This window comes from Nothoprocta perdicaria, unplaced genomic scaffold (genome assembly GCF_003342845.1).
Source record: "Nothoprocta perdicaria isolate Ctin4 unplaced genomic scaffold, notPer1 scaffold_195, whole genome shotgun sequence".
In the NCBI taxonomy this organism is placed as follows: domain Eukaryota; kingdom Metazoa; phylum Chordata; class Aves; order Tinamiformes; family Tinamidae; genus Nothoprocta; species Nothoprocta perdicaria.
Genome location: NW_020455149.1, coordinates 1043019 through 1058734, shown reverse-complemented (window position 1 = coordinate 1058734; position 15716 = coordinate 1043019). Strand labels below are relative to the sequence as shown.

Sequence of the window (15716 nt, the reverse complement as noted above, 5' to 3'; positions counted from 1 at the left end):
CCGCACAGCAAGCAGAAGATCAGTGCATGCAAGCAGGGGTAAGGTGTACAGGTTGAACAAGAATGCAATTACACTGAGTCTCTCTCACCTTTTTCATCCCCCTTTACCTCCTATTTCTAAGGTGAATTAAATGTCAGATTGCTGGCTGAGCAATGAAGAATTTAATCTGAGGAATTTCACCATCCCTTCCAAACTCTATGAAAAAGCATGGTGGATTTTATTTTTAGCTAAGAGAAGAGAAGAAATTGTTTAAGTGAGAAAGTACAGCAATAGAATTGCATAGTTTATAGTTTTTGTCTGAACAGAGGAAAAAATAATTCAGTGCACAGAGTAGAGTTCCTGAGAATGACAAACTGACAGTCCTGAAAAGTGAAGTCTTTTATATGCTGATACGGCCCAAGAAAAAGCTGTTGCTGCTTTTCCCATGATGTTCTGTCAACATGCATTATTATGAAAGTAGTTCAGTCTTCCAACCCACAGGTTAACAACTGGGGGATAGTTGGCAGGTCTGGAGGAGAGACTGGTGATGAATTACCTCTTCTTCAAATTCAGCTGGGAGGTAAGGGGGTGAACAGAGACAGCAAAATTCAGAAACATCTTATTCCTGTTGTGACACCAGAACACACTACAAAGACAGCTGAGAATGCTGTCTTTGCTCTATGCTAACAAAGAAGGCCTTTTTTCCCCTCAAATGCTCCTCACAGGAATTAAGAGTAATCAAGAGCAACATGTGATGTGGACACCTATCCACCAGTCCCTCCTCAGAGACGTCCAAATCTCCTCTGAAAAAGCAGCTAGACAGTGAAAAACAGAATTAGCATTTGGGGCTTACAGTCCTCGATATCCCTTGAGTTAAGGTGAATGCAAACTCAAATGAAAAACTATCTGTTTTCAGAAACAAAATACTGTTACTTCTAGAACTAGTATTGAATATGAAATAGTTCAGGGAAGTTTGGTGCAATCCAAATTGGAACTGTATGAAAGCAGCCAGTTACCAGTTCAAAATAACTGACTAAAGCCTGACATTCCTGGGCGGCACTTGTCCAACACAGCATGATTGCACTGCAGAGCAGAACTGTCTTTCTTACTCATTCCACTTCTCTCCCTTGCTGCAGGATTCATCCGTGTGTGAAGCTCAGGCCTTACCTTCTACACCGTGACCCTGCACTGTGATGCCCAGCATTGCTCGCTTTTCCAGAGGGRAACAGAACTTCGCATCTTCCTAAAGTTGGATGTTGAACTCCCAATGAAAGATTTCCCAAAGAAAGTTTTCCCAATGAACTCCCAAAGAAAGTTTTCTTTTATTTGATCCCTCTCACCTCCCACAGCAGAGATCCAAGCRATACCTGTTCTCCAACTGCCCATCAGGTTCCACTAGGTTGCTTTTCCTGTTGCAACCCATTGATATCCTTCTCTGTAAGAGATGTATTTGTATATATACTTTGCACTTCTGTGCTTCATGTGAAGGACCTACTAGGTCTCGTTTCACTCACTGGTCTTACTCCCATCCCTTCGTGCATGACAGGATAGGGGCGTGCCAGACAGAGGCGGCTGGAGATGAGCTATGCCCTACCTTGGGAAACATCTGGGACAGAGCAGGGGAGTCTCTCCCGAGCCTGTGCATCACCCTGTGAGCTTGTCCCAATCATACAACCCTTTCAAACCTTGTGTGGGCAGGAATTCAATCTTATTCCCAAACTCCTTTATTCATTCCTCCCCTAATACTTCCTTCAGATAAAAAGTTAGGTCTTTGGAGATGGTATTTTTCAGTCTCACTTTCTTCAGCAAAGAGTCCTCTTCCCACCAAGACTTTTTGTTTTCAGTTGAAAATTGAATGATTGAAAGTATTTGGATGCTAATCTAAATAGTTATTATTWTAAATAATTATAATTATCTAAATTACCTACAGAGGAAAAGAAACATCAGCGCTAAGAGGTTCTTTTCTAAAAGGCAGAGAATGTATATACACTTAGTTAAATGCAGTCACAGCGTAATAGGGTTACAAGTGTAAAACATATAGACAGTGTTAATTCAGTGATCAAAAGTTTTGCCATTTTACAGTACGGTTGGTGTTTGGCACCATAATAATGTCTCCCTCACTTTCACTACCTAGTCAATCAGTTGAGGCTCTAGAAATTCACTATGCAAACATTAGCTTCTTGTGCTATCAGACTGGCAATGSRCACCACATAATATCATTCTCATCACCCAACTAATTAACTCATTCACTCACACAGCTCATGAGCACCACAAAGAGCTCTGTTCTATGTAGCTGTACAAAAGAGTTCCACCATAAATACTTCTGCAGTTTTTCACATACAGTGTATAATAATCCATATTATATGAATTGCCCASTTACTATTGCAAAGTGCACAGTTGCACAGTTTAGTTATTCTTGAACGATTTAGACAAATTCAGCACATTCAGAAACAAAAGAACTCAGACACATAAATGTGTCTATTTAAAAGCTATTAATATGGTGATAAATGTTGCTGAAAGCAAATGTTAGTATTAATAGAAATGGATGTTTCTAARCACTATATAATACAATTTGCCCAACTGTAAGCAGTAGAAGAAAAACTTGCCAGACAAAATATAGACAATTTATATAAAATTCGGAAATTGCTGCATTCCAAGTTGGTCTACTCTTCTGCAGGAAGAAATCCATCCCTTGTACACCAGTGTACGCATTAGAATAAGAACCACTCTTTGCTTAAGAGCAGGTTGTAAAAAGTGAATATCATGCAAGATAAACTGCTTACCAGGTGACGTMTTTTTTTAAGCTCTACTACTGGGAATTGCTTGCTGAACAAAGGCACACATTTGTTTTTCTCCTAAGCCTAAACTATAGCATTCTTGAGATTCTAGAAACCTAAAAATGAGCTTTCACTTTTTTTTATTGTTGCTGTTATTATTACGCAGGTCTCCTTTCACCCCATCACCCCATTCTGTGGTCCGAACCCACAGAAACAAAGCTGTAAATACCTACTCTGAGACCACCAGCAGAACACGATCTCAACATGATCTCCCCAGGAAAACAAACTCAGCTTTTCATGAGGCTGCGACTTCATTCTCTCCCCTGAGGRCCATGCAGCAGCAGCAGGTAGGAGGGTACCCATCAGCTCAGGTGGAGCACAACTGTTTCTCCTCAGCTTCATGTTCCTGTCTCCAGTCACTCAGAAAACAGAAAATGGGCAGAGTGGCTTGGGGCCAGAGCTCAGCACTTCTTCTAAGCCATCAGGCTGATTCAAGTGGGAAAAGAAACCTTTTAATTATATACACCCTAATTCCCATTCTAATTATTTATAAAACCTATGAACCATTTCTTATTCCTTGTGATTGCACAAAGAAAATAATAATAAAAGCAGCCCAACAATTTAACAGAATCCAATGATATTTCTGATGGATTTTCCAGGATACATCTCACATCAAGCTACACACGTACATATTTTAACACAGTTCAGTAAACAGAAAGAGTAATTCTCTCTTCTGCTCCCTTGCAAAAATTAAGCTTTAGAAAACACCGTGCTCCGYATGTTTGCTATGACAGATTAATAAATTACCTGTCTCCTGGAGATGAAACAAACAGGCAAAACTAATTAAATATACTGCTGTTTAGAACAATTGGAAAAAGGAAAACAGCTACCAGAGATGAAAAAGACATTAACCTTACTTTTGAGATCTCATTGGAAGAGCTTGGAAGTGATGCATTAAAAATAGGTGCATTTTACCTACTTTTTATCTACTTTTGTCAGCTCTGTTTTTATCAGCTTTTATCTACTAGAACCTAAAATCTGCAACAACATAGAACAACTTACCTAGTATCCAGCCTCTTTTGATRGGCAAAGTTTGATTTTCAGAAAAATGTCATCTTATTATAAAAGAAAGGTTTTGCTAAGCTCTGTACTTAACTAATACCCCAAAAACATAAGCTCCGTTTGATGAGCATATCCCAAATAAGCCAGGTCAACCCAACTATAAACCTACCACTTTCTCATATCACACTTGCAAGTGCTCAAGACTAGATCTATGCACATACTTATACAGGCACATAAGCGTCAGGTAGAATCCTGGTCTTTGTTTCTCCTTCATCATGGTAGCTACACTCCTCTTATGTTTTCCACGGCCAAACATYGTGGATTCTCCATGGCATTGCACATGCTGCCTATGATGCATACTAAAGAAGGAAACCAAAAAAGACAAATGAGACTATCAATTCCCTATAATTCATTTAAGGGAGAAATAAACAAACAAGCAAGCAAACAAAAAAGCATCTTTCATCCTTAATTATGCACTTGGAGAATAGCTCACTCTCTGTAACACTTTCTCCCTTATGTCTCTTCTCCTACTGTTCCTTGTTAGATCTTCCTCCTATTAACTACATATTCAGCCCAACCCAAAGCTGATTTTATATTGCATTTGAACTTCGAAAGCAAACATGATTCCCTTTACCCTTTTGCTGTCCACACAGATGCTGTGTGCGTACCCTGCTGCAGTCAGTACTCACTCAACTCTGTTAAACAGTTCACTATTTACTAATAAAGCAATATTTGTGTTTTCATTTATGTAGATTTTCTAATAAAAATCACAGCATGCCTACAGTGCTTACGTCTGTAAAAGCTATGTAAGTCAATTGTGTTTTATATATATATATATATATACACACACACATATATTTTTTTCAGAACTCCTTTGCATCAATGGCACAACTCAAATACACTACCTTGTGTGCATCTTCCTTATTTCAATTAAACATCCAGCTGGCAATTGCAGTCATCACCTTTCCTTTACGAGCCTCCATTAAAAACACAACAATACAAATTCTGCTTCTTTGTGTGTCCTGTATAAACAGTTGAAGCAAACCACACTACAATTCTTTTATCTCTGCATCAAAAATCATATCTAACTAATAATTTTGGCTACCCAAACGCCAATACATAGACTGATCTGGGAAACTTGAAAGGTATCTAACAAAGGCTGTATAGAYATACACACACACACATATGTATATACATCCATCACTAAAACTCAACAGCATCTGTCCTCTGTTCAGTAGTGACTGTAAAACAGGCTTTTAATACTTTTTTTTTTCAACAACAACAACAATAAAAAAGAATATTTGAACCTCAAAGCCATCAGAACCCAAATCAAACTTCACTAAGACCTCATGGGTTCTTATTTTAATTTGCCAAACGTTAATTGGCAGCCACAGTGCAGCAGCATGCTTGATCTATTTTTTACAGATTTCAAGATACAGAATATCGTTGACTTACAAATTAGTTTGGGGGTTCAGGAGTCTTTCAACTTTATCCTGACAGCTGATGTCACGTGGGATATTCAAATCAAATGGGAGATTCAAACTGTAACAGAATTTGGAGATCATTTTCCAAGGGATATCCCTTAACCTGAGACAACTCCTCTTCTATTTAGAATACTGCATCAGTGCAAGAGATGTACATTATTTGAACTACTTTCTGTTCCTCAGCAGAGAAGAGCAAATATGGTCTAGGGATAAGGCATACTGATTGGAAATTTTCCCCTATTTGCAAAATAACAAAGATAAGCTTACGGCTTTCTGAAATTTACACCTTTTAAATTTATTGTACGAATACATTTCCCAAGTCATTCCTCATTTCTTGCTCATTTATATGTCACCTATTGCAAGTGCTCAGTCTTTAGAGTATGCTGGATTTTTTTTAGCACATACCATTTATTTTCTTCTATGATTGCACAGAAATTGTGCTTGCAATCAAGTTTCTGGTCTGAATACCTGGATTTACAGCTCTGAAGTTTGCTGTTTTCCAGTATTTATTTTGACTTGACAGTTTTAATAGCTAAAAAAAAATGTTCGACATAACATTGGCAAAGTAAGAAGAAAAAAGAGTTGTCAACAGAATGCTAAACAAGTTTCTTATTTGACTGAATATTCAGAAAGCATTTGTGAAGCCACACTGTACTGCCTGCACTGACATATTACATTATGTTGCTGTTGTTTTTAATGTCAACCCACGCAGGTTTTGACAAAATGGCATGTTTTCATAAAAGTAATGAAAAAGTTTTTAAGCAGCATACCATGGGTACATGTATTTCTAAGTGCCAGTTCACTACATTTTAAAAATATATTAGGTTCTTGAATAATTTAGCTATTATCTAGCATGTTACTGCATTTGAGTTGCTGAAAATCAAAATATTAATGTAAATGTGGATTTTCCATTTTCAGGGCAGCTGCAGACAATATCATGCCACTCCTTTGGGACACTAATTTTCTGTTTGGATCAGTTATACATGAAGATGCTTTTCGGATGAGCTGATTCACACTAGTTTTTTTGTTTAAAACAAAAGGACAAGAAATGTAATTATGCATCTTATCAGCTCATGGAAGAACAATGTTGTAGCTCTCATCTGAGCTATTTCCAGGGATGGTGCCTGGTAGTGGAACTCAGACTTTCCTATCACTGTGGATGTTTTTTGGACCCTCCTGGGTGAAACTGGTCACCATCACTGACCTGTCCTGCTCACCTGGCTTAGGTACCGTGGGACTGAGCCCCTGCTGGTGAGSCCACAGCCCTGTGTCCACTGGGCCATCACCTAAAGCCCCAGTTCCCCTTTCTTCAAGGAGAAACTGACCCTTGCTGCCCTAACACCTTCACTCCCAGCAAGGAGCAAAGAACATAGCACTTCTACTGAGGGATAAACACTACTGTAAGCACATCTAGGGAGGAGAAATTCATTTAGGAGATGCATCTGCCCACAGCACATGCCACTGCATGCTCTGCCAACTGAAAGGCAGGAATGAACCCACAAAGCCAAAAAACAAGAAAGGTCAAATTCAGAAAAACAACTCCTATTTCTCATCAGATCCACTCATCTGAGAATAAAATATTCTCGCTGCCCTTTCTCCTGGTTGAATGACTCACTGGGTAACAGCGACCTATTTTGGAGCTGTGAAAGAAAGAAAAAAGCCAGATACTCACACAGTGAAGGAATCGGGGGGAGCCGAGACTCTCCTCAGGTCAGCAGAGGGCACTTTATGGATACTAAGGCAGCAGGAAATGAGTAGCCAAGAGAGAGGCAGAACAAAGTGTGGACAGACAAGGTAGGGGAGAGGCAGAAAGAGTGAGAGAGAGAGAAAGAGAGAAAGACATACAACATTTAAACAGAAACAAAAGGAATGTGTCACGTAAGTTGAATGAGGAAACATGCAGAGCTTCAAGATCACACCAGGAMGACAAAAGAAAACATGCAAATGGAGAAATTCATTGCTGCATGACACATAGGGGCTAGACACGAGTGAGGAAGACTTGTGACAAGTTGAGCACGCATCTATACAAGGAATACAAGCCCCAAGATTTATGTCACATAAGTACTTAAAGATCTCAAGGCAACAGACTTGGAAGCTGGTCCAGAAACGCCAACAGACACCAAAACTGAGATTTGAATGGATGGAGTTGTCTCTACAAATCAGCTAACTTCAACTYTTGAAAAAATGAGTTGCAGAATGGCTTCTTATTCCATACACGCTTTRCTTATTGCTCCGATAAGACTGCACTCTCAAACAGAAGACCATAAGAAAGCTACACGTTCTCTTACACATATTCCCATGATTAACAATGAAGATTTGGAAATCAAAACTTAGCTGGCAAGTCTAAGGGATGGACAATAAAAACATAATCCACTCTTGTAGCAAAACTGAGCCTGCTGATCTGACTGTAACAGAAAACTTGATGTTGGTGGTACATTTAGCAAACACCGTGGGGAAGACAAATAGAAAAGCATATGAGAAGAAAAGAAACAACTTTTTTTCTACAACCCTACCATCTGCCTTCTTTCAATCTATAACCAAGTGTAAATAGTATGACTGATACAGCATATTTCTTGCACCTGAACATTTGCTTTTGATCTGAAACACTTCACTGGGTCATTAGCCATTACCATTATAGTGATCCATTGTAAGATGAAGAGGAGATAATTAATATTCTGAGAAAAATCACTCTTTTGTACATAACTCACCAGTGAAAAATKATGAAGTAACTGAACACAACCTTAATTGTCAGCAATTGCCCAGATCAGACGACATGTAGCACATCAGGTGTTTCATTTGTGCCCTAATAAATGAAGCTGCTGCTATCAAGAGAAAAAGGAAGCTACTGGAGACTTCAGTAGCCCTGTAGAAATACTAGGTTTATGTTTCTGTGTGATTCCATTCTCCACCTTTTTTTCAAAAGACTAAATTTTTTTTTGCAGTTGAATTCTGCTCTATAATTTTTTTCGCAAGGCAATTATTCAGTAACATAAAGCAGAATCACCCTTAAAATCTGAGACTTTCGGTCATGGGAGTCTGTAAAGAGCTACATGAGGTAGTTACTGTGGAAGTGGAAGATGCTGGAATCCCAACAGTGGAGGGAAAAATGAGGGGAAATAGGTCAAAGAGAATASTTGATCTCTTCTCATATACAAGTTGTCCTCTCTGGCAGTGGGCACAGACTGTGAAGGGAAACAGCTGCAATCTTGAATATCAACAATGCTCATAGCCAGAAGAGAGCAATGTTTCTAAGGCTTTCCTTCTCTCCAGAGAAGCGTGGAATTTCTGTTCTTCTTACTGTAGCTTCATAAAATATGGGCTCTTCAGCTTTAAGATGCTGCTATTCTCAGGAAACATAAGACAGATAAAAATATTAACACCTGTAAACTCTTTCTCCTAAAAAAAGTCTAAGACTTCTTAATTTTTTTTCCTATGTATGACAACAGATTAGCTAAAATTTCAAATAGGATTCCTGCTGCTCTCCTTATTATCCAGCATCCAAAGCCAACAGCAACAGCAGTTCTGAGTTACTGTGATGTGAGATAATTTTTTTAATCACTTTCCTTGAAAGGCACTGAGGAACAGCTGTCTAACAATTGTGGGGATAGCTCCAGAACCCATTACTAATCTCACACATATAAAATTCAGATGGTGGCTGTCTTAAGAGAACCATCTATTATGTGCAATCAACTATAATGATTTCTGTGAGATTTCAATGGATTTGGGAGATATACTCAAGATATCAGGTTAACAAATGTAGATAAACATGCTTAATTGAGTTTTCCTCTTTTGCAAAATTCTACAAAGCACTGTCATACTGAATAAAATTCTCATATTCTTAAACGCTGCCTAGAYTTTTATCACACAGGGAGGTTCAAGTGCTGGTTCTCATGCCCTTCAACACCTGAGAAACATATGCATACACCCATATATTACCATTCCTATTAAATGAGACTGAGACTGGAGAACTCACAGATCATTTGAAGATTATCTGACAGAAGTCTGTAAACAAATATCTCACCCAAGCCAGAGAACTCAGCCAGTGATGCAGCCTGACTTAACACATTGAAATCCAGCTAAGCCACAAAGGACATTCTTTTGACAACTGGCGTACACTAGGAATCTGGATTTCCCTACTGCAGTTTAAATTCAGATATCTGACTCCAGGCCTATCCATGTTAATTAGCAGACTGAAGTGCCTGGGATTTTTTCTTTCGTTTGCATTAGACCACTGCAGTCTAGAGATGCCCCAGGATTTTCTCTGCCACATGAGTGAGGAGTCATGGCTAGATGAAACTGGGCATCACTGCTCACAGGCGACAATCTGTTATTCTTCACTGTTCAAGAGAGACAGCTATATCTCCTATATTTTTCAGAAAAAATAAGAATTCTACTGAAGCTTAAAGCATTAGTCTCAGTAAGAGCACAGAGTATTAAAGCGAATAGGAAAGAGCTGAAAAGAACAGTGAGGCTTTGATTACATGAGCAGATTAACAAACACTGAATGACAAAGCCCTGAAGAGCTTGAAGGTTTGAAGAGAAGCAGTATTTTTCACTACATGATAAAGTTAAAAAAAAAAAAAAAAACCAGACAATGTTTAAAGACGCCTGGAGATAAAAGGTTGTGCCTGAGATTTTGTCTTTTTTTTTTTTTTTCACAACTATATGAGTTAGTCTAATGAAAGGTATCTCCTCACCACAAGCCTTACCTTACATGGTAATAGATGTAACAGTGAAAGTACCTCTACTCACCACCCCCCTCAGGGTGGTTTATTTGAATTAAATGTATATTCTCAACAACTTTATGCTTGTATATCTCTATATACCCTAAAAGATACCTGTGTTCAATTACTATAGGAATGGTTGATGGAGAAAAAAAAAAAGAAAAAAAAAGAAAAGGCTTTTATCACTCACCTTAGGAGCAATGAAGGTATTCTGAGAGAAGTACAATAACCTCCTCTACAGAATATTCTGAATTATTTTAATGGATGACCATTTTCATAGGTCAAAATTTGAATGTTTTTATTATTAAAATACTTCTGCAGTGCTTACAAATAAGGAAAGCTTGTCCTGTGTGTTCTCCTCTTCAAATGTTCCTGGCTTCTAGTTATTCTAGTTTTTCTGTATACTTCTCTACATTATTTCAGTGCTGCTTCCACCTTGTGCCATCCATTTTTTCCTTCTGGTCATCTTTCCTTGTCATTTTCCCATTCTCTAGGTGGGAGATAGACATCCTGGGAGATTCCAGACCATCTAATGCTAAATTTCAACACTGCAATCTTTTGACATTCCCCACAGGAGACTGCTAAAAGTGTTATTACTTTTAGCTATATTGTACTTAATTTTCTTATTGGGTTTTAGTACTTGAGCAGGATTTCCTATACAATGCCCTTTCCAGCCATCCAGTCTATTAACAGTCCCAGCCAGCAACACACAACAGAGACCATAAGACATCCTGAGCAACTCTGGACTGTGGCAATTTGTTGCAGGGTCTCCTGTGGAGCTAGCAATCAGAATAATAAAGGTCAGAAAGCAAATCATAAGAACTTCTTTCATGAGAAATGGCATTTATATGCAGASCTGCCACGAGCTTTATTAAGAGGCACACTGCTGAGCCTGCACAGACCCGTCTGAACAAACTGAAAGATTCAACATCTTTCCAAAAGCAAGGCAGGCAGACGGGTATCCAGAAAATAAAATAATAAAATAAAATTTGATAAATATTTACAACTCAGTAGAAAGGACATTCAGAGGGAGGTGTGAATTTTTATTTTTAAATGAACTGCAAGTCTAGTCCATGCAAAATCCATGACTGAAYAGGCTGCCCCAAAAGCACCTCCTGGCATTAGGACATGCATAAATCCAACTCACTCATTCAGCAAAGGCATGGATGTTCTCCTCTTACTCTTCTGTACCATATTGGCCTGGTTCCTTAAGGAGATCCGAATGAGTGAGGGAGCTAATCGACATGGCTCTCCATCCACTTGCATGGGGATAGACTTGTATGTTAAAAGCGTCACTTCACGGCACTGATGCAACCTTTCTCCATGACCACCCACCTGGAGAGCAGCCTGTGAAATAAGAACAGGAAAGAAAAGAGAAAGAAATTTTAAAACAGATCYTTGAGGCACTTAACAAACCAAAAATGCATAGTTTTGCTTAGACTGCCCACTATAAAGCATTCCAGATGCAAACAAAGCAGTCCTGCTTTAAGTGGCTTATTCCATCACATAGATATTTACACATTTATCAGACTGCACTTTGAAAGCCACATCATTTGCCACGATGAAGAATACAACACATTTGCTAGATGTGTGCTCACTAACAYGGTAAAAATAGCAGTCCTCCCTAAGCTAAACTGAGAGGTTTGCAGTACGGGTTCATGTGAATACCAAAGAACAGTGCAGCTGAAGCTCTGTGAGTGTTTGTATAAAGCATACTAATGGGCACAATTGGTGCGTTTTTATTCAAAATTGAAAAGCAGGACTTAAAGTTTCACATAGAAAACTGCTTGGCAACAAGCAGATGAAACAAAACAGATATCTACCTATATGTTTTATTACTTCAGAATGCATCAAGCATACTATATACAAAAACACCCCAAAAAAATATAAATACAAAAAAAAGAAAAAAAAAAGAGATTCCAAGCTGCCCAAATGCATAGCTGTGTTTGTTCTTAAAGGTTTTAACATTTGTTTGCTGGGTGGGAGTTGGAGGAGAGGGGATATTTGTTTTTATACTAACTATAATGCCACTAATTATTTGCTTTTTAAAGCAAGAATCCTCATTGCATACATTTGGGAGACAGAAATATGATTTCTCCTTCATGATAAAATAAGAAATCTCTTAATATGATTATGATGCATCTAAAATCCTTCTTATGAGAGTTAACACAAGTCAATATCAAGATAAGTCAGATTGAAAAAAGCAAGCAGAATAACTTGTTAAAAATCAAATACCATGTTAAAAAATCATTTTAAAGAAATTAAACAACATGGCATGGGGAGAGAAATTGATACCAAGCCATACACTGGCTACATCTCTTCTGAGATACTCACTAAAGCAAGGCTTTCTCTGCAATACAGCCAAAATAAATAGCAAAACCAACAAACAAAAAACAGTCTACTAAACTTACTTGGCTTTCATCTAGCTCGTCACTCTGCTACCTTACATCTCTTTCTTATTTTTGTTTTTTAACTCACTTTCTAATCATAAGCATCAGCATCTTTCAAGCTTATCTCCTTATTTTAGTATCACATATGGTAGCTCAGCACCACAGCCCCTCAGTTGTGAATTAGGCTTCCTTTAGAGAGAAATAGCAGGTCAAAGGAGCCTACTGCCTCAGTTGAAATTGATGGCAGCTTTTGAGATCATTTATTCTATCAACAATATCCCAAGCTTTCTGTTTTTTCTTGATGCATTTTTGGTCTTTAATCTGTATTTTTGAAAAATAAATAAAATAAATAAGTCTACTTTGGGAAATATTAAATGTGGTCATTGAAATCATGTATCTCTTGATATGTTTTTTTTTTTTAAATGCTTATATTTTCCAAGAGAGAACATCAGCATCATCAATTAAGTACAGCCTTTTACACTGTCAAGAACGACCCAAATTTACATACAAATTCAGTATATATCTTTAAGGATAATTAAATTGTAATTCTCTACACTGCAAGTAAGCTGCAGTTCACTTTTACAGCTTATGATCAATATAGTTACAGTATTTTTCATTTCCTACAGATTGGGTATGTCCTTTTTGTTCCCGAGACAGCTGACAATATACTTATCTGGGTAGCATGTAATTATTTGCTAAATACTGCTGCTCTAAAATTTAAAAGCTGAAGTATATTTTCCACAGTATTTTCATATAAACATTTTTATCTCTAAAAAAAGAGCTCACTCTTAAAAGAAAAATATTACTAAGGCATATAATTTTGTATAGTTTCCCATATTTTTTCTAATAGCCCATTCTCAAAAAAAAAAGACAACTTTTATGTCATAGATTGAAATACACAAAAGCTAATAAGAAACAGCAGTGATTATTTGGTCAGGCTCTTCTCACAGTAAAATCATGCATACATGCTGATTTTTACTGTAATAATCTTTTCATTGAACTTCAGAATATTTTAAAGCACTCCTAGCATATATAAATTTGCAACTGTTGGCAAACAAAGCTTTAATCATTACATAGCAATTCTCTATTTTTACTATAAAACTAGTAATTTAGTATAGCAATTCTCTACTTTTAGCTATAATTTGCTCTCCTCATTTAAAAGAATTTTGGCCATAGAGTGAATACATGCAGTCATGATTTTTCAATGGTGAGGATAACGTTGCACTCTRTAACATTGTCTGCAGAACCTATCARTTCTGGTCATCACRTGCTGTATACTCACCAGTGAGGCCATGGTGAACCCAATGACTTCAATGTAGCCATCATCATGGCGCTGAGGCTCAAAGTCTCTGTGGTCACCAGGGTTTCCCCAGGGCATTGTGCCAGCACAGTACCTACAGAGAGAGATTTGGAAAATGAAGCATGAGAGAGCACACTCACAGTTTGCCCTAATGGATCCTGACTTTTATCCTGACTATTGGCCTGTTCTGCTATCCTTAAGGAGAAACACCCAAATATTCTTGGTTTGGTTCAAGAACTGTTGAAGTTAATGCCGGCAAGGTCTGGACAAAACAGAAAACCAGGCCATCAGCTACCACTTGGTTTCAGTATACACTAATTTTCTCCACCATGATCTTGGACAGGTTCCTCTTGAGAGAGGAGGAACAACAGGCAACGGATACCAGAGTAGCAGCACTTTGCTCTCCTCGCTCACTTGGCTTTCTGCAGAGCAACTGTTGAGCTGCATTTGCACCTGGGGTGCCTAGCTACAAAGCTGCTTACCCCCACTGCACAGCACACATGGGGCTGCAGCAAGGACTCCAGCCCRCAGAGCTCCATTCCCTCTCTCCCTGCAGGCTCAAACGCTTCAAGAGCGGAAGAAATGCAAAATGTAAGACAGGTTGAGGAGGCAGGGAGGAAAGAAAGAGAGGCACCAAATGCAACTGCTGCATCTTTATCTTTTCTATCCTTAAAGAACAGATGTAAAAGTCATTTAAGAGTGATAGAGAGGGAGAATTTTGGGGAGGGGACACCAACTAAAGCTTGTGGTGAGGGCAAAGCAGGACTCAAAAGATCAAGTGCACATGGAAAAAAAATGGTAGGTTGTCTAGAAAGCAGGGGAGAGACAACTTTTAAAGATAAAGTTGTATTTTTATTTGCAATACCTCCTAACATGCTAAGAAGCAGCATTTCTTTAAGCAGGCTTTGTGTTCTTTTACGTGAAAGATATTGATTCTTTTCTCCCTCCCACACTCTGCTTCTAATTAAACAAAAGACCAGGCAGCAGTGCCTGGTTTCCTTTCTTGTTTGCAGATTAGGTGCACAATTTGGGAAAGTGTATTGTTAATTAATCATTTCTACTGTCCTTCTATCACTGGAAATTAGATTTCCTAAAGGACATTCTTGCTGCACCATACACTCCTGTCCCATCCTGTATTGCTCATTAACACCCAAGTTCTTGAGAAGGCAGCAGAGTAGCAGTAAGCTTTCTGCACATCCACCCAGTCTAGGACAACTTGCAAGCACCCATCATTTGGTTTTGCTTTGCTTTGCTTTCTCCTTGCTCTCTTTTATAACTCCAAGCATCTGTCTTGCGCTTACCTGGGTATGTTTAAAAACACTATACACTGGAACTTCAGCTCCTGGATCTTTGGAGTCAGGTCTGTGCCATCACACTACAAAGCCAAAGTGACAGAGCACAGAGAAATTGCTGAATGGGGCCACACACAAGAGAAGCGTTGCTGCTTTGTAACAGCTTTCCCAAGCCTTTCTTTGAAATCTCTTTCAAATGTCATGCTCAAAACTGAGAAGTAACAGGGCCATTAAGCTCGCACCTTTTTCTCTCCGCCCCCACCTCCACTCTTCCCCCAATACTGGCACAATTTCCTGTACTCACCACAACTTTAACATGTTTGGATAAATCTCTTGAGCTTCTTTGCAGAAAGTCTGAAAAGGCTGCCTGCAAGACACACAAGTACAAAAACTGTCATTATTGCCTTCTCTCTTCTCTTATTTCTCATCTCACCGCACAGCTTATCACCAAATGTCATCCTGTTTTCAAAGCTATTCCTTATTACTCTCAGTAGGACTGTAGGCTAAAGTTCTTTTATCAACTGTCAGTGATCAATTCAAGATTCAGATTTCCCAGGGGAGAGAGAAAGCAGGATCTCTTCATCTTCATTGCAACTTGTTAGGTGTGGCATTAAGATGTGACACTTCTCCTTTTGAGGGTAACCAAAGAATGCCACCGAGCACCCAAGGATGTACATACAAATCCTTGCTCCATTATAAGCGTCCATG

The 15716-nt window shown here is 38.5% G+C and overlaps 1 protein-coding gene across 1 annotated transcript in view; it reads right to left on the bottom strand.

Annotated features, from left to right (window-relative positions):
• DGKI (diacylglycerol kinase iota) overlaps positions 1-15716 on the bottom strand; it is a 201707-nt gene that overhangs the window by 68936 nt on the left and 117055 nt on the right. The window contains exons 18-21 of the mRNA XM_026037282.1: positions 15313-15375; positions 15018-15091; positions 13699-13810; positions 11174-11373 (exon numbers count right to left, since the gene is read on the bottom strand). Of these exons, the coding sequence (XP_025893067.1) occupies positions 11174-11373; positions 13699-13810; positions 15018-15091; positions 15313-15375 (449 nt within the window). The remainder of the gene's footprint in view (positions 1-11173; positions 11374-13698; positions 13811-15017; positions 15092-15312; positions 15376-15716) is intronic.